This window comes from Leptodactylus fuscus, chromosome 7 (genome assembly GCF_031893055.1).
Source record: "Leptodactylus fuscus isolate aLepFus1 chromosome 7, aLepFus1.hap2, whole genome shotgun sequence".
Lineage (NCBI taxonomy): Eukaryota > Metazoa > Chordata > Amphibia > Anura > Leptodactylidae > Leptodactylus > Leptodactylus fuscus.
Genome location: NC_134271.1, coordinates 118,588,042 through 118,613,499, shown reverse-complemented (window position 1 = coordinate 118,613,499; position 25,458 = coordinate 118,588,042). Strand labels below are relative to the sequence as shown.

At 38.9% G+C, this 25,458-nt stretch overlaps 1 protein-coding gene across 9 annotated transcripts in view; it reads left to right on the top strand.

Annotated features, from left to right (window-relative positions):
- Nucleotides 1-163: 163 nt before the first annotated feature.
- MEIS2 (Meis homeobox 2) overlaps nt 164-25,458 on the top strand; it is a 124,307-nt gene continuing 99,012 nt past the window's right edge. For 2 of the 9 annotated variants that reach the window (XM_075282933.1, XM_075282928.1), the window contains exons 1-7: nt 165-1,041; nt 2,060-2,289; nt 2,874-3,015; nt 4,023-4,073; nt 4,451-4,501; nt 5,214-5,363; nt 24,000-24,114. In XM_075282933.1, the coding sequence (XP_075139034.1) occupies nt 1,030-1,041; nt 2,060-2,289; nt 2,874-3,015; nt 4,023-4,073; nt 4,451-4,501; nt 5,214-5,363; nt 24,000-24,114 (751 nt within the window). In that variant the 5' untranslated portion in view covers nt 165-1,029. Of the gene's footprint in view, nt 1,042-1,070; nt 1,555-2,059; nt 2,290-2,873; nt 3,016-4,022; nt 4,074-4,450; nt 4,502-5,213; nt 5,364-23,999; nt 24,115-25,458 lie in introns of those variants that run through there. The other 7 variants (XM_075282927.1, XM_075282924.1, XM_075282932.1 and 4 more) reach the window with 6 other exon arrangements.

Genomic DNA, 25,458 nt, shown 5'->3' with positions numbered 1-25,458 from the left:
AGGATTGTTGTGGAATGAGCCTGTGACTGGTAGGCTGAGTGAGGAAGGATCTTGAGGCTGTAGCCTCTCCCCTTGCCTGCCTCCCAGCACTCCTGATTGCACGCCAGGCATTGCATTACCTCCTAGTCTCTGCCTCCCTCCATGTGTCTGTGTCGTGTAGGACTGGCTCTGGCTCCCTCTGCTTCCGGGTCCCGTCATTTTTTCATTCTCCCGCCGATCAGCTCAACAAAACTGAGTCTCTTGTATAAGCCAGCAGCAGCCAACCTGCCAGCAGTCACTCATCTGCCAGTGCCAGGCTGCAAAATCCCACCTCATCCACCCAGCTCAGCTCCTCACTCCCTGCACAAGGAAGCACTTTGCTCTTTTTATTGCTATTTTTTTTTTTACTACCAAATTTTATATTTATTTGCATTTTTGGGATTTTTTTTTTTTATTCCATCATCTGGATCTTGATTTTGTCATTGGGAAAAAAAAATAAATAAAAAAGACAGAGATCTATAGGGAGCTGTCAGGAGGAGTTACGAAGAGATAGCAGAGAGAGGGAGAAGGGGCTGGAAGATCTGCTGCTCAAGTTGAATCTTCATCACTCTCATCATCATCATCATCATCTTCCTCCTCCTCTCCTGCCACCATCCCTCATTCAGCACCTTGACATGCTCTGCCTCTGATTGACATCTCAAGTGGCTGAGCGCCATGAGAATCCCCAGCCTGGGTACATGTGGCTCTACTCAGGGCCGACACTAAAGCTCACAAGGAAGATTTAACACTAAATTGCAAGAAGAGAAATAAAACAAGAAAACAAACATTTAGGAGCAATTTTCCTCTTCAAGCCTGGCACCTCTCTTTTCCAGCATGAGTGTATGATTGGCATCCTAGTGGAAGAAGCTTTCCTGGAGAGCAGCTACATTTTGGTTATTTCACCTTTGCCCCTTTTTTCCCTTTCCATCAGCCCCAGGACAAGGACAGGCTGAGATTCTGGCAGGAGGGCTGAGGATACACTCACTATAGGGCGCACTCAGGAGTTTATTGATGGCGCAAAGGGTAGGTGGCAATGTCCTGAGCCTGGTGCTGGGGTATGGCATGGAGTGACCAGGGTGGGGGAAGCACTTTAGGATTCAGTCTGTGTATATGGGTGTTAATATTAAAGAATGGATGTGAGTGATCAGGGCTTTGTTGTGTCTCCTCTGCACGCCTCACTCTCTGACACTCTCTTGCACTCTCTCTCTGTGACACACACCTCTCTCTCTCCCTCTCTCTCTCTCTCTTTCTCTCTTTCACTAGTCAGTCTCCTCATCTCCCACTACCCTGCTTCTTCCTTCTCCAACCTATTTACCTTTTTTTCCTCCTCGACAACTCTTCTTTGTCTTTATTTTTCCTCCTTTTCCGATTTTCTCTCCTTAGACATTGCACTTTCTTCTTCTTATTTTTTTGGTGGGGTTTTATATATTTTTGGATGAGCAGTAAAGACCCCGCACACGCCTCAATGTTCCTGGTAACTCTTCAGTGCAACACCACCAATTTATTTTTTCTATGGACATTTTCACAAATTTTCCTGTAATTTTTTTATTTATTTTCTTTTATTCTATATTCACTTTACTTTATTTTTAGATGCATTGGCTTTTATTTTATCTATATTATTTCATAGTTCTATTTATTTATATTATTTCACAACTCTATTTCTATTTGTATTATTTCATAGCTCTATTTATTTATATATTTATTAATATTTATATTATTTCATAGCTCCATTAATTTATATTTGTATTAGTTCATAGCTCTATTGATTTAGAAATAAATTGTATTATATTAAATAATTCTCTTTTTTACTGTTATTTTATGTTCTCATCTATCACTATTTTTCTAGCTCTTTTTATATATTTTATGATTTATTTTTTTATTTAAGATTTAAGTTATTTTTTTTTTTGTTATCTTAGTCATTTCTTCCACCCATCAGGCCTTTATAGTCTAACGTCTCTCCCCCACACATTCTGTTCTCCTTCTTGTTTTTCTTTTTCAATTTCTGTCTTTTTAATCCCTTCTTTTCTCTTCTTCCTGGCAGTACGATGAGTTACCGCACTATGCCATGGATGGAGTGGGGGTGCCAACATCTATGTATGGTGACCCACATGCCCCTCGACCTATTCCACCGGTACACCACTTAAACCACGGACCCCCTTTACATGCCAGCCAGCACTATGGAACTCATGCCCCTCACCCAAATGTTATGCCCACCAGCATGGGATCTGCTGTGAACGATGCCCTCAAACGGGACAAAGATGCCATTTATGGGTAGGTACTTGATCAGACTGGCATGTTTATGTATACAGATTGGATGGATATCTGGAAATCAGAGGAATAACAGTTGTTAGATTATCATTACCCTCTGCACCCCTATACAAAGCATGCAGGCTGCTCAGGAACAAGGAATTACTTAGGAGATAAAGATCTGCTAAATGAAATCACAGGGGTGATAAAACACATAGGAACAGCAGGTTTGCAGCGTGGAGAGTGCAGGGATCTCCGGGCCTGACTGCAGCCCCTGGAACTTCATTAACACACCAAGCAATTAGGATTAAAGAGCGGATTAAAAATCAGCAACGGCAAATGCAAGCCCTGAGTAATTGTGGGGTATCCCAATATTTACCTCCTATCCATATCCACATGTATCTGTGCCTTACACCTTTATCTTTCCACTGCATGTGGTTAGTTTGTGCAGTGTTACATTGTATATGCCTTATATAGAAATACAAGACTAATAGAAATATTACAATATTGTTATTACATTGTGTTTATTCTTTCTATATATTAGCACCAGTTATTCCAATACTGATATTGTGTTGTTTTTTTCTCGCTTGTACTGGGGTCCTCCGCAGACACCCCCTATTCCCCCTTCTAGCCCTGGTCTTTGAGAAGTGTGAGCTGGCGACGTGTACCCCCCGGGAGCCCGGTGTAGCAGGAGGGGATGTCTGCTCCTCGGATTCCTTTAATGAAGACATCGCTGTATTTGCAAAACAGGTCATTAACCCTTCTGTCCTGCACCCCAATATGTACGAGCTGAACCAAGCCTTATGTCCTGCACCCCAATATGTGCGAGCTGAACCAAGCCTTATGTCCTGCACCCCAATATGTGCGAGCTGAACCCTGCTACCCCCAGGCCCTGCACACCACGTATTAGCATTACAATTACTGACATGTGTGCAGGACTAAAATTACACTTTATAACATCAGGGACATTTCTACTATTAAGAACAAAGTGAAAAAAAATGTTCTTTTTATGGTACTGAAAGTGTGTATTATTATTAGGATTTTAGTATTGTGTGTTTGTGTCCGTGTGTGTGTGTGTGTGTGTGTGTATATATATATATATATATATATATATATATATATATATATATACATGTGTGTCTTTTTATGTGTGCATTATTATTAGGATCTTAATATTAATGTGAGGTGTGGGTGTATATATATATATATATATATATATATATATATATATATAATATATGTATATATATTATAGTTATGTGATGATTATATGTGTGTGTCTGTGTGTCTTTTTATGTATGTATTATTAGGATTTTAATATTAATGTGAGTGTGTATTTATATAATATTATAGTTATATGATTAGATGTGAGTGTGTGTGTCTTTTTATGTGTGTATATAAATATGTGTCTGTGCATTTATTTATGTATTTGTTTGCCTTCATATATGTATCATATTATATAGATAGCTATACTATATATATAGTGTAAATAAGTTTCTATGTGTATACACATATGTATCATTTTATATAGTTATATATATATATATATATATATATATATATATATATATATATATCACACACATAAATAAGTTCCTATGTGTATACACATATTTTGCACATAATATAAAACCATAGTTCTATAATTCTAAACATCTAGAACCCTAAAGCTTGGCACTAGCTATTCTATATTGTATCCTCCATCTCCATTCTGTCGTGCACATCAGCGAGCCCTGACAGTGTCCTCTCGCCCCCAGGTCCGTGCAGAGAAGCCCCTTTTCTCCTCTAACCCCGAGCTGGACAATCTGGTGAGTCTCCCTACTATACAGCATGTAGTATTGCGGGGATAGGAGGCACACATGACATTGTCACCCTGTGTCACCTGTGGAGTCGCCTGGTTTGGAGATTGTTACTGTCACAGGATAGAAGGACACTCAGGAGAAATCTCAGGGATTCACCACTGGATTCCACTTGATCAGAGCGACTGAGCCGTGACCGAAGAAATAACTAAAATGCTGGATAATTAGGATTCCCATTGACAAGGGCAGGGAGGGGGGGATCGGGCCTGGGCTCACATATGTGCGATATCGGTGCAATCTCTCGTGCTATAATAAGTGAGAAGATAACCTAAACACGCCTGGTAGCAATGTGATCATATTAATAACCGCTGCGGCTTTGCTTACAGATGATCCAGGCGATCCAGGTCCTGCGGTTTCATCTCTTGGAATTAGAGAAGGTAAATGTATTCATGTGACAATGTTCTGTCTATATTATATATAGTGCCCAGATATAAGAGTCCTGGATATAGTGCACAGGCTCTGTATAGTATGGCAGGCTTGGCTTCTTCTTTTCTCCCCTTTTCTTGTGTTTTTCTCCGCGCCATCTTCACCATCTTTGCCGTCGGCTTCAATTATGCGAATTTCATGTGGAAATGTAATTGAGCGGAGCTAATTGTCAGCTAATGTGTAATGGCGGGAAATGTCGCCTGTGTAGCCGCAGCAAGCTGGACTGGCCTTGGGATGTCTATGGAGAGTGTCCGGATCCTGGAATATATCTGACATTGGACTGTGTTATAGGAGGAGAACCCCCAGTGCCCATGGTCTATAGCCGGGTGGGAAGTCTTCTCCTCCATGCATTGCCCTCATTCCACCCAGTGCCACCACTCTTACTTCTTCCATTGACCCCCCATTCCTGTTCCTCATATATTGGTCACCTTGTCATCTTCTTGCTTTTCTCCACATCTCCTTCCCTCTTGCCTTTTCCTTCTCTCCTCTCCCCCTCTCTACTTGTTGCTGCTTGGGGTCTCCAGAGAATAATATCTGCTGCTGCAATTTCTTTATTGTTTCCTTGCCTGCAACTATTACAGTCTTAATGATAGTTAGTCTTGGAGGACACCGGCTTGTTACTCTTGACTCCACCATAACACACCGGCCTCTCCCCCTCCCCAGGTCCATGAATTGTGTGATAATTTCTGCCATCGATACATCAGCTGTTTGAAAGGAAAAATGCCCATAGATTTAGTGATTGATGAGAGGGATGGAAGCTCCAAGTCTGACCATGAAGAACTCTCTGGATCCTCCACAAACCTTGCAGACCATGTAAGTCATTATTCCAATATCTTATATGTTATGTGTATTTTTGTCTCTATGCCCCTTTTCTATAGGGGCCTTGTAAGGTCATTGTGTGTATATATTACATATATCACACACCAGATCTTTATTGTATACCCTTGAGTTATTGCATTATGTAGATATGTACCAGTGCTGCTAGGGTATATTCTATTTCTATATTTTTATGTGAGGTTTGCTTTTTTATTGGGCACAAGTTACAAGCCAACTAGACGCCTGGAGCCCCATCTTGTAAAGGCTCGTAACCTTTAATGAACCAATAATTGACTTTCTATTAAGGAGAGCTGGAGAGAATTATTAACAGCGGTATTACAGGTTAGGCATTGATTTCTAACACTTTAATAATTCGCCACATTAGAATGAGGCTTTATTGAAGGCCTGACACATGGAAGCTGGTGTGAGGGAGCTTCAGGTTTGTGCTAATGGACATGTGAGGTGATTGTGTTGCCATGGTGGTTGTTGTAGTTTATTGTTGTTGTCTGGGGTTGTTATTGCACTTGTAGGCTGTCACGTGATCCCCCACTCTTTAATCCTACTCATTTGTGCTGACTATATTTAGAGAGATAACTGATTTATAGCCTAAGAATTGGACAGCTATTTTAGACTGGCTAAACTTAGTCTAGGCCTTATCTTAACTTTTACATGGTGGGCTGCAAATTCCAAGTTATTGCCTTGTATGCCATGTATATAGTATGCTGCCTATTGTGCGCCTTGTATTCTTCGCAGCAGTATACAGTGTGAACCCTGAGTTCCAGGGCATGTTCATGTTCCAGGCAGGTCTTCCATGTCTAGTGTGTTTAGTTGCCAAATGTTTGAGGGCTTAGGAAGGGATGAACAATAGACAGGATCTGTATATATATTCTCCTGTACATGTATACATCCCCCACTCCTGTGTAAAGTCCAGCTTCCTTTCCCAGTACTGTCTGAGAGCTGGTGTCCCTCTTAGTGGATTACACACCCGGCCTGTTAAGGGTCTAACAGATGGCAACAGCTAAAGCCAATTTACTCTGCTCCCTGGTAATAAGGGTCCTTTTATAGTCCATATTAGCTGTAGGATTTAGGTGACCAGGTCATTCACATGTGTAACTTTTTCTTTTATTTTAGCACGTGATGGGTGGACTAGACACTCAGTAAAACAAACCTTTGGATGCTTGACAAACCTTTTATAATATAGAAATAATAACTTTTTGCCCCAACTTTTTTTTTTAATTCTATGTTCTGGTTTACGTGATAGTGAATGGTCCCCAAATGCATAAAAAGTAGTTTCAGTCCCTACAAAAATGAACACTCAACATAAATCCTAGGGAAAATCCTTGAAAATAATAATAAATATATTTTTTTTTGTAAATCTGATTTTATAATAATTTTACTAATTATCCAGAAAATGATGAAATTCCCTTCCGGCTTATCTGACGACATATTCGACAAGTCTGTAGTCACTTGGTTACATGAATATTTTTGTACGGAGATCATTTTTAGTCAATTTATATGTTTGGGGGAAACAAAACTATTTTTTTTTTATTTTTTTTTTCAAAAATTTCAGACGAGAATTTGTCAAAAAAAAATCTAGAATTTTTTTTTGTCATGTATACTTTTTTATAATATTATCGTCTAAGATCACGCAACCCGAAATGACCCATCTTGTTCTAGTAAATCTTAGGCGCACAATTTTAGATTTTTTTTTTTTTCAATATTGTACATTCAAGTCGCATTTATTTTTTTAAAATAATGTCTTAAAATAATCTTTCTGATTCTTCTTAATGTCGTGATGGTTACGTATAGGAACTGTCCATTTTACGGTTATAAATGATCAGTGGCTCCATCAGTATGATTAGTGTGAACGCTGCCTTTCCCAGTGCCTATGTCTTCATTAATCACCATACTGCGGCTCCCCCTAATACATTTATGTGATTAGTGAAGCTTCTCCTTAATGATGTGTCCAGTAACAGACCCTACTGAGTTGGGTAAAATCTTTACACCACATAGTATCTGATATATAGGCGGTGTGCTGGAAACAGGCAACCCATAATAAAACCTAAAGGCTTTTTGAAAAACCTATATAAACCTATAGAGGTAAATGGCATGTAAGCATTGGTCAGGGGACTACGGACGTCTACAAATACAGAGCTAGCTGCATGTTCCTCTACTAGCATATTAATATACGGCCTAACATGTCCCAGTTGTAGTCATGTTATAAAGTATAATTGTTGTCAGTCATGGTAACACATAAGTAGTTATTATTAGACCCAAATAACAATTTTAGTCACTTGTTCACACATATTCACAATTATTTGGTGAAGCTCTCCACTGATGCCAGTCATAGACCCACTTTTGGTCTCTTCAGGCCTTATTTAGCCATTCAGTCATTGTCTGGGTCTTCGCTGAATCTGTTACCGTATTAATTGCCTTTAAAACAATGTATTTTAAAGAAAGTGGTAACTTACACCTCTTCCCCAAGTATCAAATATTTAAGAAAGGGATTAACATGCAAAATTGATTGCTGAAATAACCGATGTCTTCCAAGCGTGAAGCTTCTCCGTGTTACGTAGAATTATTTTTCCATTATTTTTAAAATATTTGATGTATTTTTTTTATTATATTGCTTCAGTTCAATGCTCCGTTGAGGTTATTTTTTCTTTTTTTTTATATTTTCTTTTATCCTCAAGCTCTTTGAATGCTACACATCAGGCACTTTCTTCTTTATGGTTCGAGTCACAATGACTTGAAATGCACAGTATTTATCTAATCCGCATACCTTGCACTGTTCTGCTTCATATACTCTCATGCAAATGCCTTGTTTCACAAGAATGACACAGTCAAAGCCTAACCCGAGTTCACTACAAGTCCTACTGTGTTATGCCAGTCTTACCCTGGTACAGAATGCTGAGACTTGCAGTCCCACAGCAGACAGCTACAGGTTGCAGGAATCTATTCTATTACATGATACGTCTTATGTGGCATTCATCATTCTTCTTTTTACATAGCTGATAGGTGTTTATATAGTTTATGTCAGTTTTCTGCTGTGTCAGGTTTGCCCTGGGTGCGGCGGTCAGAAAAGGTGAATTTGCTCTGGTGAGCCATGCAATTATTGATTAATATTTAGAAAAAAAATTTAAATGCGTCTTGGCTTGAATTCGTCATTGCAAAAAATTTCTGTGGATTTTTTTTTTATTTTTTGCATTTCCCTAAATATTTTTTTATGCTTTTTGTTGCATCTTTTATGTTTTATTATCATGTGGAAATTCTGGCCTCTCACTTGTCATTCTGATGATGCTATGTGTTCCTTCTTGGAGGTAAACTGAGGTCAGCAAGACCTGATCATTTATATAGATAACAGGGGACCTTCAATTCTCCAAAATTATTAAGTGATAGTAACATCAAGTAAAAAAAAAACAAGGCCTGTGGCTTGTACAGTAGCCCCGAGTCCGCAGGGGGCTCAGGCGATTTAGTCTGGCCATGTAGAATATAATAATATTAAGATGATACTAAATTACGAAAGGGGTCATGGCGTATTTACTCTTGTGAGTAAATTGGCTTTTCATCCTTTCCCAATTTTTGGGAGAAATTTTTGTAACTAAGTTTATCTGCGAATAAGAAAGTTAAACAATTACTAAATGAAATAACCATATTAATATATTAAATGCCCTTGATTTCTGACAGCTACAGGTGTACTCATACAACCCACCATCATATAAGAGTTGTGTTCCCTATGTAAAAAAAACTTTTTGAAAGAAAAATTTAATTGTTCCCATTTTATATTTTTTTTTTTTACTTTATGTCCATTTCGCCTCCATTCACCTTATTGGAGCAACACTACCTTTTCTAGCACTCACATTTGCTTCCGAATCACTTGAGGTCACCCCAAAAACAGCAAGTATAACCGTAAAAAGTGACTTCAATTTTTTTTTTCTATTTTTATTATTATTCCTAAAGTTCTTTTAACTTTAGTGAACAGTATAAGGGAATTTGGCAACTTCCATTTCTGTATGTCTGGCCTACACCAAGGACTTATTTTACTGCAGTTGAATATTTTTGTGTATAAATAGAATATAGTTGTAATTTGTCAACCCAATATCTTGTTGTAGACAGTGGTAGAAGATATATGTAATGATATAAATGCCTGATCTAAGTATTGATGCATAACGTCCAAATGCATAGTTGATATTTGTCCGGCTTAAGCAGGGTATTTATTCTCTTGTATGATTTTTAGAAAAGAAAAACTTTAGTTCTCAGTAAAAGGATGTTAATTGTATGTTTTTTAAAAAAATGTAGGATAGATTATGGCATTTCGCCTAATTTTTTTGCATGTAAAAATATATACATTGTGGATGTAGGACAATAATAAATGCCGCCAACAAACAAGAAAAAAAGCATAATAAACATTGGAGATTTTTGTGGTTTTCCCCTCATCACTATCGCCCTAAGCTCAACTATGAGGATACTTTAAAAGCTTCCTACATTCCTAAATTCTCCATCTGATCCGTGTATTTGCATAAACCTGCAATAAATATAATAATTGTCATAATTTGTAAAAATCATATGAGTAATAAGCCATAGATCACATTCTGATGTAGGCCAAGGAACCAAAAGCCAAGTTGATTTGTAAGGACTGTGTTTTTCTGTCCCCCTATGTACATGGTGTGGTGCCAGTGCCCAGCTCCGGACACTTGAGGGCCTTACCCTGCCTCCCAGTAGGCTCAGCCTGTAGTCACTATGGGCTGAATGCCCCCCCTTTACCTCCTCCCTGTATGGCCATTGTCTCTGTGTGTTTGGTACTGTCAGACAAGTTTATTCAGGTGCAGAATGGTGGCCATAAAAATCCTCATAGTTTACAGTCCAAAAATCCTCAAAGTTTACATAATAGTTTAAAAAGAACAAGAACACATTATTAAGCCACATTAATCTAATATTACACCGCGTGCTTTCTAATTTGCTTTTTTTCTCAAGTATAAACTTTTGGAACCTCTTTAATAATCTAAATAGAACTTTTTTTTTTCCCCTTTCGCATCAATAGACTGTAATTCATGTTGTTGAGATTCTGGAAAGTATTTGGTGTTATAATGGCACCTGTAAAAATATACGGGGGTGTGTATTAAAAAATCGGCATCATTTTTTTTTTTACTGGAATAAGTGTAAAGATTTGTGTCGTAGAAATTTTTTTTAAAAAATGACCGTAAGTGAAAAATACGTCATGTTTACTTATGCGTAGGATGCATGATGGTGGCCTGTCGTTGGCGAAATGATCGTATCGACATAAAAATTGTATGAGACATAACACAGACATACCTCCCACCACACGTGAACCCCGCTGCCATTGACTGAGGCCTTACATGGCACAAGCCCCTGTCTGTATATATATTCTAAGGCTCATTGATAATTATTACTTTGCAGTGACCTTTTCTGAGGTATATGGTGTAATCTTTATATTGAGCGTTACATTGTGCTTGCTTTTCAAGTAATACCTATCATAATAAATTTATAACAAGAGGCCATTTATTAAACCCTATTAAGGTAATACTTCATTACAGTAGATATAAAATATATTAACCTCTCATAACAGTGATATATTAGGGCCGGGATTACTTGCAAGAGTAATCCAAGTAGAAAGGCTTCATTTCAGCATGTTACTGTACCGAACACTTATACGTTGTAGCATCACTTTATGTATCCCAATTTTAATTCATGTCGGAAAGTTTCCCTATTGATATTGTCTGCATCATACATTCAGCCGTATTGTGTAATGCATTAGCAGAGTTTCCTTGCACTTTTCATTGACAACCTTGGCAAAAGTTTATTGTGATTGTGGGTTTGGATAATTCATGTGCTTGGATTTATTGTATTGGGATATTTATAATTTGCTTACATTGTGCGGCAGTTTATGTATCATTTTTGTGACTTTTTGGTGAAGTTTGAATAGGGATTTCCAATATTAAGACCTATATAGTCCAGCTATGTATATGTACTTAAATCAACAGAATAGATCCGGTATATAGGTCTTCATACCAACAGGGCTAGACCTGGTATCTAGGCCTTCAGACCAAGTCTTGAATCTTGAAATATATATAAAGAGCATTGTAGCTCTATCTATCTATCTATCTATCTATCTATCTATCTATCTATCTATCTATCTCCTATCTATCTATCTATCTATCTATCTATCTATCTATCTAACGTCTCTTTGTAATATCTATCTATCTCTATCTATCTATCTATCTATCTATCTATCTATCTATCTATCTATCTCTCTGTTTCATTCTTTATTTAGGCCTCCTTCACATGACCAATTATGGATCCACAGTTGCGGATCAAAGTACAGACAAGTGCATTTCTATAGGCCCAGGCACAGTACCGCATTTTTGCGGCCGTGTGTCCATGCCCTATATATTATGAAGCGTATCCTATTTTTTGCAAGTGTAGGGGATCATACATATCATATCAAGTCTTTTGCAGATGACAGACGGACATGTTTTTTGTGGATAAGTGTTTGCGGACCCTAAAAACCTCTACAATTGCGTGAAGGAGGCCTCAGTCTGTGAAATCAAAAGTGTAATCCAAAATGTAATTTTCATATATGACCCCTTGTTGTAAAAGAATGTTAAGTTTTATACATTTCTATTCTTAGGTCTTGTTTAATATAAAATAGTTCTAGGCAAAGTTGTACATCAACCCAACTAAACTGGCCATAACGCTAAGCCTCTGGCAGGCAGAGTATCATGGGACTTTTGTGCAATGGCTATAGTGTGCACGATCCTGAGCACTAGCACTAATACTCAGTAATAATAATATAAGAAATATTTTGGACTGCCACAGTGTATGAGACTAGCCAATTTTATTGAAGGACATGCATATGTGTAAAATCTTGGCTATTCTCAGTCCATACCACATCATGGAGGACAAAATGGCCTAAATAAGGAAGCAAACAGATGGAAATTATTATTCCTATTGATTCATAGAAAAAATAGATTTTATACTACTCTGACACCCAAAAACATACAAAAACAGTGCAAAATGTCACAAAGGACCATCAGTAAAGCCATTGGTCAATGGGGGATATAGCAAGACATGAATGATGATAAATCTGCCAGTCCTCAACACGCTCCCTTTATGGAAAGTGGCAAGTGCAAGCAACAATTATGTCACCGAGGGCTAAGGGTCATAGGGGCTTAATAAATCTGCACTAATGGGTCCATAGATGGACATGGCAGACAATGTTGGGTCTGTGTGCTATATTTAGGCCGGTCTAAACAGGGGAGATATAGCCAAGGTGATTCCTGCCTTAGGGTGCATTCACAAAGGACCTAAAACTGGACAGGAAACAGTCACAGCATGAATCTGCCATGTGTGAACATATCCTTAAAGTAGATGGAAGTAGGATCCACAGAAGACATAACTAGTGTGGGAGACATGTGTCAGTGTTGTCCACAGCAACCAATCACATTCCAGCTTTTATTTTTCCACATCAGGCTTGAAAATGAAAGAAATGATCTGATAGGTTGCTATGGGCAGTAATTGTTTGCCCTTAGCAACCAGTTTGCAGCTTCAAAACATCTCTGGAAAAATGAAAGCTACAATCTGATTGGTTACTACATTACAATCCTGAACTACTTCTCAGACCTGAGGGCCAATGTCTGTGAAATCCCAGGATATCAAATATCTATAGTTGTATTTCTTGCCTACAGCAACCAATCACAGCACAGCTTTCATTCCACATTCTACTTTTGAAAAATAAAAGCTGCGCTGTGATTGGTTGCTATAGGCAGCAAAGACAGCTTTCTTGTTACACATATCTTTAGTAGGAGTTTTAATGACTTCCTTGCTATCTCCTTTAGTTCGGCATATTCTAATATTCCAGTATTTTCCCCTAGAAATGACTTAATAAACAGTCACTTTCTATTTTTCTTCTAAAATCCAGTTTGGCCTTTGAAAGCGAGTCCTCCCTCCCTCTCCTGTTTCTTCTTTGCAGACATCTCTTATCTTATTGTACCTCCCCAGCAATGTTCCTTTCGTGACTCCCCTCCCTGATGCCTCATCTGCAGGAATGTCTCAAGTTCAAAGGTCCCAGGCTACAAAATAATACATATATGACGTAGATATTTGGTATAGGTATCGATTTCGACACCTATACATAACTAAGCATAGTAGTCACTTACAACTTGCATAGCTCGAGATACTGAGACATTTCAGCCTGATTCAAGGGCGGCAATAGTGGCATAGCCATGCTTTTACCATATCTGGAAACTGCAACTGAACATGTATAGGTTAAGAGTCTGTTCACACGTGGCAGATTTACTGCAGAAATTTGTTTCAGTGTTCCATTCATTTGCACGGGCACAAAAATCCATATACACGAAGCAAAAGCATCCCCAAACACACGTATGGAATTTTTATGTTATACCCCAAACCATCCGCCCCACCCCACCTCCCCATATAGCGGTCACCAACTAAGAGGAAGACGAGACTCCACGGACTGTTATACCCCAAACCACCCACCCCACCCCCCCATACCCACCTCTCACCCACCCTAATCCAACTCCCCCCTCCCCCCTTTACTAGCTTTGGCAATGCCAAATATCTATTCGGACGTGCCAATAAAGCTTGTTTGATTTCATTTGATTTAAATTTTTGAGTAACAAAAATGACTCCACTATACAATGACTGAGTTATTATTCCACTTGCGTCGCATTTTTTGCAACTTTTTACACTACGCCAATTTTTTTTGGGATGGTTGTGTGCTAGGGAATTGTGACAAATTTAGGAATCAGCACGAGCAGTGTTGATGAATTTGTCGCAAAAAATGAGTCAGCACAAAAAAATCCTATTTGATAAATCGGCCACACAGTATCTACCCTATGCGAACATACCCTAATGCATGAAGACTTTGCCGCAAGGCTGAAAGGCCACCAGACCTGTAAAACGCCTAGCATGCTGGGGGTTGTAGTTTTCAAAGAGCTGGTTAAAGATGGCTGAAAGCTAGCAAAGTGGCTGAGTGGCGCTGCCTCTACGTGAGCACACATTCACATTTGCCATGCTTCCAGGGGCTGTGGTTTTGGACATTAATTCATTAGCACAATCCAGGACCTGTTGGAGATTTGTTTAGGGGAGGAATGTAAATAATTCCAGGAGCGCATGAGGTTGTCTTCATAGGCTCCGCACTTGAGCAGCGGCCTGTATAAAGTCAGTTTGTAGTAGGTTGCTTGCACGAGCACAGAATTGGACTTGCCAGGAATTCCTGGGTGTTTGCTCCGGGCTGGCTGCTGCTGTAAAGTGTACACATGCTAGTTATGTTATTCAGGGTTGTGACATGGGAGGTCTTTCATCTTTGTGTCCAGAGAACTTTATTAAGATGGCTGAAGGTGCTGGAAAGATCTTGCGCAATGGTGATAAATTACGAAGGTGACCTATTGCCTTATAACTCAATTTCCGAAATATAGGGTATATGCGGCAGCAATCATAATGATCATACTGATGACTGACCATCCCATTTGAAATTCAGAAGGACCCTATAGACCTGAAAGGGGAACACATTTACAGGGTGCTAACACGGTTATGTCCTTTCCAATATGTAGTGTAAGGCTACATTCACGTGACAATGAAAACTGTTTTTTTTTACGGACGTCACATGGCGGAATTACTGCAATGTCAGTGAATGGGGGGCTATTCTCATGACAGTTATCAGGGATCGTCATAATATCGGTCAAGTCCTATTTTCGTCCATTTTCATGGATTCCTCCATACACTAATGTATGGAGGATCCGTGAAAACAGGTGTTCTCTTTCCCGGCTGCAAGACAGCCATGAAAAGTGGATGGTTTTCACAGCCGTTTTGCACCACTTTCGTGTGCATCTAACCTAAGGCTATATTCTCACAACCCTGTCCATATTTTGGCCATGAAAAATGGACGAATCCATTCACTTTTAACAGCTTGCGCATTTGCATTACACCATTTCATGTTTGCTTGTCCATTTTTGACAGTCGAATGTGATCCACTTTGCAACAGTTCATAACAGTCGGTTAAAAAAAAAATACAGATGAATTTATTTGGTGGTGGTTTTTTTTGGTTTTTTTGGTTTTACACAGACCGCTGATCCATTTCTAACAGCTGTCACTCAGATGCAAATCCAAGTAGGCGGCCATTATAAACAGACCCACTGACTTTAATGGGAGCTGTATGACCGTCAAAATGGACAAACATAGAACATTTCAGTTATATTTCAATTCACTCTAATGTGGATAAAGCCTAGTTGTAATGATGTAAATATCCAATTTTTGCTCATATCACTTTAGGCTGGACATACCCGCAGCAGAATAGCCATGGCAGACTTGCTGGCACCTAATTCCCTATGATGTACAGTAGCAGCAAAATGGGTGATGCTGCAAAAAACAGCAGCACAAATAGATTAGCGGTGTGGGTTTTCAATCTTCAGCTTGTCAGTTTTTATGTTGTGTGCCAAAAGTCGCTGTGTAGCCGACAGATAGATGGCTATGCAATAGATAGATATGAGATGGATAGATACACATATAGCCATATGTAACTGGAATCATATTGAGTGCAGTAGATGAGGACTGTGCGGTGCGGGAGATGGTTCTTGTGCTGGTGCATCTGATATCAATTAGCCGGTACATATGAGGGATAGGAACATTGGATGATTTGTTCACATACAATGTATAGCACTGGCATGTCATGAAAAACAAGCCGCCATTGTCTGTATCAGGCATTGCTGTTCATGATTTGTATGTCTATAGACTAGTTGTACGTACACAAAACTAACTTAATATTATATACTACACTACAGGAAGAAGTAAGAAAACTTCATTGATTAAAACATCTCTGACTTATTGTTATGAAACTGAGGGTCAAAGGTCCGGCACAATTATTATATAAGGCCTCTTGCACAAGGCAAAGACGTATGCAACACGTGGAGTTCCTATTTACAGAACTGTAGGTGCTGTCACTATAGGGCCCCTCCATGAGGATCTATCTCTAATATGCCATGGGATCAAACATGTCTCATTTTTGGTTTCTTATTAATTCCATATAATCTCAGAACACACTATGGGCCTATACTAGTGCAACATGGATCCATAATATGGTCATGTGTATGGACGTATAATGAAGTAATAGTTCATATACGAACCCAAAGTGTACATAAGCTCCTGATATCATTCACAACACATGCAAGTCATACGCTATGTAACATAGTGTAACAGGAAAGTATCACATGATACATGACAGACGTTTAGAGTAGGAAGCGCCCATGTCTGCACTATTCTGTCCCATGTTGCGGATATGCAGCTTTTTTTGTTGCAGATTTTGCTGCGTTTTTTTGAGCCAAAGTTAAGAATGGCTACAAAAGAAATGAGAAATATCTAGGAATTTCTTATACTTCTTCCTTCTGGTCCTTCCACTCCTGGCTTTGGCTCAAAAACCGCAGCAAAATCTGCAACAAAAAAGCTGTGTTTCTACAACGTTTCTATAACCCATTGAAGTCAATGGGAGGCTTTTTTTTCAGCGCTGAAATTCCACACTACTTTCCTCCATGCTTATGGACCCTTAGGCTCAGGCCCCACAGACATTGCGGTTCTTTCCGCAGTGCTTTTAAGAGAAAGTTCACAGAGTTTTCCTCTGCAGACTTTCTCTTAACATTATATCTACGGGAAAGTCGCCGGCATTTCCGTAGATATAATTGGCATGCTGCGATCTTTTCCGCAAAGTGGGGATGGGATTCGCATGAATCCCATCCTCTTTGCCTGCACTGTACAACGCCGCGATTTTTCCCGCAGCGCAAATCGCAGCGTTTACGTCCCGTGGGGCCCCGGCCTTACGCTGACCCATTCAAGGCTATATGTATTTATTTAGGCATGTATCTTTTTTCATGGGCCTTTAAAAAAAAAAAGAAAATGAAAGCATATTTGTTTTTTTTCACTGGTGCGGAGGTATCACATCATTGCAGGACTATGGGTCCATGAAGAAAACGGATGGCATCCATGTGTCATCCATTTTCCAGGAACCCAGAGACATAAAAAGTATAGCAAATGAAAAGGGGAAAAATAGTTTATTTGTTTTTCACACATGTGAAAAACAGATCAACCATGGACAGCACATGACCCGCAAATAAGCAGGGTCAAAACGCGGACGTGTGAATATGGCCTAACAGTACACTCTTTTTGTACCGATTTGTTATCTAGTTCCTTGATATATTTATAGTATATTATATATTATTATTATATTTTATATAAATATATGTTCATATTATAGTGTATATTTATTTTATATAACCATAATTTAGATTTTAGTATATTATGTTTATGTTACTGTATATTATATATTTATAGTATGTTATATGTTGATATTCTAGTAAATTCTATGTTTTTATTATACTGTTTATTTAGCTTAGTAGTATATTTTATATTTTTTTATCTTGTCTTACTGTTACCGATTCCCTTTTCGAGTTTAATAAAAAAAACGAAAAAAAAACAAACCCTCATTGTGCAGCTATCATGCACCGCTGTAGGTTTAGCAATATCCAATGATGTTACTAAATCAATTTTTAACCTTCCCAGGGAGAGTGTTCTGATAAAGTAGTGTTTTGCGGGGCAGGCTGGTGTGTAAATGAGAAACACATTCTAGGCAGAGAGATCTCTTGTGGCAGTGCAAGTACAAGCTCTTCCCATATTGTCTCCTGCTTTTATATTAATTACAACTTGCATTATCAGCTGCGGGGCTGCGGCCCGGCAAATAGAAAATGCCTTCCCAGGGGACCTTGCTTCTTGGATGTCTTTTTCATCCGCTTTGTATTGGGCTGCTCAATATTCTCAGCTTTTCACCTGGAAACTCTTCTGTTTAATACAATTAGATTGGAGAAGGAAATACACATTTGTATCTTAAATTATTAAACCATGTGCCGCCTGCCTACACGTTTACATATCTGTAAGCTGCTTACTACCTCCTGCAAGCATTGCATATTTATATATATATATTTGTATACAAGGGAAATATCTATCTATCTATCTATCTATCTATCTATCTATCTATCTATCTATCTATCTATGAATTTATCTTATATGTGAGTTTGACATGCATGACCTTCCACTGTATATAAGAAGGATGTCCTTTATCTGTCCATTGTGGCTCCTATTTTATGGGTTTACATTATGACCACCCCACCCCCATTGTTTTGTATATAGAAGACCTGGCCTTCTTTGTTCTTCCTGTGTATTGATGGGTCACTCTCTATTTCCTGCTATTTTGATTCTACTTCTGATTCTTGCAGATTTTACTACTTTTGTATCCCAATGTTTATTTTATAGCCGTCATACTATTATATAACGCTGGTCGGTGCCCATTTCATTGAGGCCAGTGTTAATGCCCGTGCACACGATGTAACGCGGCGTTGATTCTGACACGTATACTCGTGTCCAAATCAAGAACTGCAAAACAGAATCCCATTGAGCTCAATGGGTTCCGTCTTACTCACGCTACACATTGAAATCAATGGGTTAAAAAGCCTCCCATTGGTTTCAATGTGTAGCACGAGTAAGACAGAACCCATTGAACTCAAAGGGATTCTGTTTTGCAGTTCTTGATTCTGACACGAGTTTACGTGTCAGAATCAACGCCGCGTTACATCGTGTGCACAGGCCCTTAGGATTGTAGTTATCGCTATCAACCAAGTGTAGTATTGAAGCACCTGATAGATGCTGTGATCAATGTGATACATAATGTCAATATATTGAAATTCATTACGTTGCTGTTGTAAGGGTATATTCACATGGGATGTAAATTGCATTGGAAAAATTTGCAGCAAAATATTTTAATTGCAAAGGGTAAAATCCTTGGGCTCAAAATCTGCAACTGTATTTGACATGCCGCAGATTTAGGATTTGCAATGCAAGTCAGTTTTTACACTGAGGGTAAGTTCACGCAGAGATTTTTGGTCAGGATTTTGAGTCCATATCCGCCTCAAAATCCTGACCAAAAAGACGGCTCCCATTGAAATCAATGGGAGCTGCTCAGGTATTTTTTTCCGGGAGCCGGTTTGTTCCGGCTCCCGGAAAAAGAAGCAAGATACTCATTCTTCAGGCCATTTTGCCTCTAGATTCGGCCTCAAGACACTCCCTCCTCCGGACTAGGCCCATTTATTGGGCCTAATCCGAAGCGGAGTGCACGACTGGATGCCGATGCAGCACACTGGTATTTAGTTGCGGCTACCCATATTTTAGACTGGAACCTGAGGCGGCCTGACGCGGTTCTTCCCACAGCACTTTGAATCGGAGACTCCTTAGGGTGCATTCACACAGAGGAAAATGACGCTGAATTTGGTGTGGAATCTGCGTCAGATTCAGCGCTGGAAAAAAAGCCTCCCATTGACTTCAATGGGTTCAAATGGCTTCCCTGTAGATATAATGGTAACAGAAAGTCCACAGAGGAAAACTCAGTGAATTTTCGCTGTGGGAAGAACCGCGTCCTGTGGGGCTTTAGCCTCAGGTTCCAGAGCAATAAATCCCATGTGAACTTACCCTAAAGGTACTAACTGCCATTGTAACTACTGATTGTTCGTCAGATCCAATTCAGATATTTCATATTGACCAAAAGTGAAAGTGCAAAAAGAGAATCTTGAGACAACGCCTCGCCTCTCCTTGCACAGATCTTTCTCTTGCATTGGGAATGTTTATCTGGCAAATCTTTTACACCTTTTTGTTGGTTTTACGTTGCTTAGTTTGTTATGTTTTGCTACTGAATGACATAGTGTTGAATAGGTTCTACACAACAATCTACAGTAGAATCACTCGCTGCACTACATTCCACTCCAGCAGTATATAAACTAAGGTCTCAGATAAATCTGTAACCTAAAACTTGCTTGAAATACAAAATTACATAGAACCCTAAAGAACATTTCCCATTAAAATGCAGGTCCTGAGATATTTTCTTCTGTCAGGTTGTAAAAAATGACGCCTAACCTTGCGTTATATGTTGTATGTTTAGTTGGCAGTGCTTTTATATTTGGTGCGATTACTTTCCACCGTATACGTGTCTATGGGAGTATGATCCAATATAAATCCAGTGTTGTCACTAGTGTAATAATTTACCTTCATTTTCCAAGAGCAGATGCCATTCTTGTCATGGAGCTTTGTGGCCTGTTTGGCGGTATTATTAGGAGAGTGTAGGATTGCATTCACACTGGGTGGGAGGTGGGACGCTGGGTGTTACAGGGTATTAATTAGAGGGGGTTATTAGCAGGTGACAAGTAAGGCAGCTGTTCCACGTGTTTTAGGAATGCTTCCACCTTGCTAGCCAGCTTGTTATGGTAGACACATCTATAGAGTGTGCCAAGGGAAGGGTTTTATAGTTACTATATACATAAAAATATATGGTATAACTTTGATTTTGAGACATTTCAGGACTGGTAGGAGCTGAAAGTAGTTTCCAGAATTCCATACAAAAATACAAATTCATACAATGTGATATAGTTTTTCTATAGATTATGGATTCCACTGTATGTCATGTGTCTGATGCATCTGTTTCACATAGAGCATGAAAGTAATGTGACAAAGCCTTATAATACTTATCTTAGAATCTCTATACTGTACATTTAGTTGCCCTTTAAGTTGGGCATTGGCCATTTTGTTTTTGGCATAAAAAGTAACGTGCATGTCATCATTATGTATCAATATATTCTGTAATCTTTCTAAAATACATAAAAATGTAGACGATTGACGACAGAAAAGACCACAGACTTCCCTTATATTATTAACTATTTTATCTTAGGATAGGATACATCACTTAGCCTGTATTCACACCATTGTGGGTGAAAAATGTCTATTTTACATGGCTGTTTTGCACCGAGGAGCGCCCGTTATCATCAGTGTACGGGAGGATCCGTGAAAACGGTAAAAAATAGACCTATAGTTTGATGGTCCACTACAAAGAACCATAAAAATATTGGTCAAATGAATAGCCCCCCCATTTCTATGAATAAATATTAAGTCGCTAAAAAACCCAAAAAACGATTTTGATGTTCGTGTGAATATACACGGTAATTGTAAATCTCCCAACCATGCTGGAAGTTTGTTCCAAGCTTCAACTACTCAGTGATGTAATATTTCCTGATATTGCTACTAATTTCAGATTATTGGGGGGAGAAGATCCAAATTTCATGATTTTCAGAATTTTGAATTTAAGAATTTCAATGTTCGGATTTTTTATAGCGATACAGTAATATATACTAAGCAAGCTTGTCCTATAGGCTTCGAATTGTGACGAGATGTCCCTTTACCACCGAGCTGGCCAGACGGCAGACATCTTCCTGTCTATGTCCAGCTGTAGCATTTTCTCTTATCCGTTCATCATATGAACCAGTGTGGCCCCCATACAATGTAACTATCAGTAGATTCAATTGTGTTTCCTTTCCTCTTTCCTGTCTCTTCCTTTCCTGTCACACTCTCTTACACTTCTGCTCGCTCTGTCACATCTCAGTTACTTCAATAGACTTACATGTGATTGTGTATACGATCAGCAGGGGACATTGGCCCTTAACACAGTGGGATCCAGCAATTTACTATAATAACACTTCCATGTCTGTTTAGTGGATTGGATTCTATATAATCTGCGTTTAGCACTGCATTTGCAGCCTGATCTCAGTTATTTCACACCTATGTCCTGACTATTATAGGCTCTATAGAGAGGGATGATGCTTCTTGTGTGTGATATATAATAGTCTGAATGTTAGGTGAAATTCCTTCTGTCACCAAGCACATAGCATCTGTTTTACTTTCTATATCTTCGTGACGTCATATGTTGAAAAGGAGGAGTCTGTTTGCCATCTGGCTAGCCCATCCAACAAATGGCCTGTACAAAGAATTGTAAGGTGCCATGGTGCATCTATCTAGTTTTCAGAATGTAACCCTTACACTCCCTCCAGACACAAGGGCATAACGTGAACTTAAAACCGAAATCCACCGAAAATTGTATATACAAAATTCTGCTACTATTAGTCACCTATATGTATGAATATGATGCGAAATAATGAACTGGAGATATGCAATATATAGGTTTATATGACAGAGGGAGAGATTCTGATTTATGTAAATAATAGGTTTATATTATAGAGGGACTCTGTAATATATAGATATATAGGACAGAGGGAGAGAAGCTGAGCACTGATATATAGGTTTATATGATAGAGGGAGAGAAGCTGAGCTCTGTGATATATAGGGTTATATGATAGAAGGAGAAGAGCTGAGCTGTGTGATATTTAGCTATATATTATAGAGGGAGAGAAGCTGAGCTCTGTGACATATAGGTTTATATGATAGAGGGAGAGAAGCTGAGCTCTGTGATATATAGGGTTATATGATAGAGGAGAGAAGCTGAGCTCTGTGATATATAGGGTTATATGATAGAGGAGAGAAGCTGAGCTCTGTGATATATAGGTTTATATGATAGAGGGAGAGATGCTGAGCTCTGTGGTATATAGGGTTATATGATAGAGGAGAGAAGCTGAGCTCTGTGATATATAGGGTTATATGATAGAGGGAGAGAAGCTGAGCTCTGTGATATATAGGGTTATATGATAGAGGGAGAGAAGCTGAGCTCTGTGATATATAGGGTTATATGATAGAGGGAGAGAAGCTGAGCTCTGTGATATATAGGGTTATATGATAGAGGGAGAGAAGCTGAGCTCTGTGATATATAGGGTTATATGATAGAGGGAGAGAAGCTGAGCTCTGTGATATATAGGGTTATATGATAGAGGGAGAGAAGCTGAGCTCTGTGATATATAGGGTTATATGATAGAGGGAGAGAAGCTGAGCTCTGTGATATACAGGGTTATATGATAGACGGAGAGAAGCTGAGCTATGTGATATACAGGGTTATATTATAGAGGGAGAGAAGCTGAGCTCTGTGATATATAGGGTTATATGATAGAGGGAGAGAAGCTGAGATCTGTGATATATAGGGTTATATGATAGAGGGAGAGAAGCTGAGCTCTGTGATATACAGGGTTATATGATAGAGGGAGAGAAGCTGAGCTCTGTGATATACAGGGTTATATTATAGAGGGAGAGAAGCTGAGCTCTGTGATATATAGGGTTATATGATAAAGGAGAGAAGCTGAGCTCTGTGATATATAGGTTTATATAATGGAAAGAAGCTGAGCTCTATATAGAGAGTAAATCCTAACAGGACTCCTAGGAGAGACACTGAGAGTCCTGATTATACTTCCCACACACAGTGATTGACAACCCTCTGTGCACTCACTGATATAGGGAGAGCTATCAATCACTGTGTGTGGGAGGAGCAATCAGGACTCTTACTGTCTCTCCTAGGAGTCCTGTTAGTGGGATGTCCATTGATTTGGAATCACTCCGAAATATGTGAAGCTTACTGCTCCAGCAGCAAAATCATAGTCAAATCAGGAGAATTACCTAAACATCCCCTGAACAAATGAAAAAAGTGAAATACATATCTATCTTGTGTGGGATATTGAGAATGAAGTGTATTACTAGCTCACTCTACAGTGTGGGGGGTGGTTGTAAATTCTGTGCACATGTATTACAATATTTTTTAATTTTTTTCCTTCTCTTCATGGACATCTTCCTTATCAGAATCCTGCCTCATGGAGAGACCACGATGACGCAGTATCTACGCATTCAGCAGGCACGCCGGGACCTTCCAGTGGTGGACATGCGTCGCAGAGTGGGGACAACAGCAGTGAACAAGGTAGGACCCCCCTTTATGGTATGTTTGTGTATATATTACACAACATATACTATTCATCGCCATTCACCGTCGGTGTACTATTCACTATTATGGTTTTTTTTTACTTTATTTTATATGCTTTAGATGACTCCTTTTACATGTGACATTCGTTTTATCCTCATACTCGTTTTGTAATGTTGGGCTTATGCTTTATACTGGCGTGATATTATAGATGGCAGAATAAGAGGGTGTATAATTCACTGACTTATTTCTATTTAATTGCAATATGTTATGGGATGTCTAGAATTAGCGGACTGCAACATCATATGTGTATTGTGCTTCTACAATTGTTGTATGAGGATTGGTGAATGTGGGTCCCCTTGTGGTAGCTGGCCCGCAGAGATTATTGCAATCTCCATTGTTTTGTTCACTGAGCCAGGAATGTTTTTGTTTTTTGTTTTTTAGTAAAAAATTAGTTTACCAAAAGAAAATAGTAATTTTCACCATAGTCATTGTATAATGAAAAGTTTTGCAAATTTCTAATCTACATTATATATTAATTTCCAGTGCTTAATTTCTAGTTGTCTATATTCTGAAGGTGAAAATCTATCCAATTCTGTGATGATCACAAAGGTGCGTGACTTTTAGTACAAGAGAGAGTTCTGATGGCTATACTGTAACAAGCCATGCACCTCTGTGGTCGTCACAGATTATTATCCTCTTCAGTACTGTGCAAATGTTTTAGGCAGGTGTGGAAAAACTCAGCAAAATAGAATGCATTCAGAAATAGTAGTTACTGTACATAGTAGATGAGGTTGGATAAAGACATTAGTCCATCAAGTCCAACCTATAACCCTTCAATACCCTACAGCGTTGATCCAGGGGAAGGCAAAAAAAACTCCATCAGGCTCATGCCAATTGCCCCATTTCAGGGGAAGAAATTCCTTGCCGACTCCAAATCTGGCAGTCAGTATAAAAACCCTGGATCAATGTGTCCTTAAAATCTAGAGTCCATAACTAGTGGTAAGTAAGTCAATGAAGAAAAGAGAAATCTGGGCCTCCTTTAATATTTGGTGTGACCCCCGCTTTGCCTTCCATCAGTTCTTCTCTGTACACTTGTAGACAGTTTTTGAAGGAACTCGGTTGTTCCCGCCATCTTAGAGAACTAAGCTCAGATCTTCTGTGGATGTAGACTTGCTCCAATCCTTCTGTCTCTTCATGTAATCCTAGACAGACTGGATAATGTTGAGTTCAGGTCTCTGTGGGGGCCGTATCAACACTTCCAGGACTCCTCTTCCAGAGGACGTCACACCAAATATTGATGGGATTTAGATTCCTTTTTATTTCATTCACTTAAATTGACAA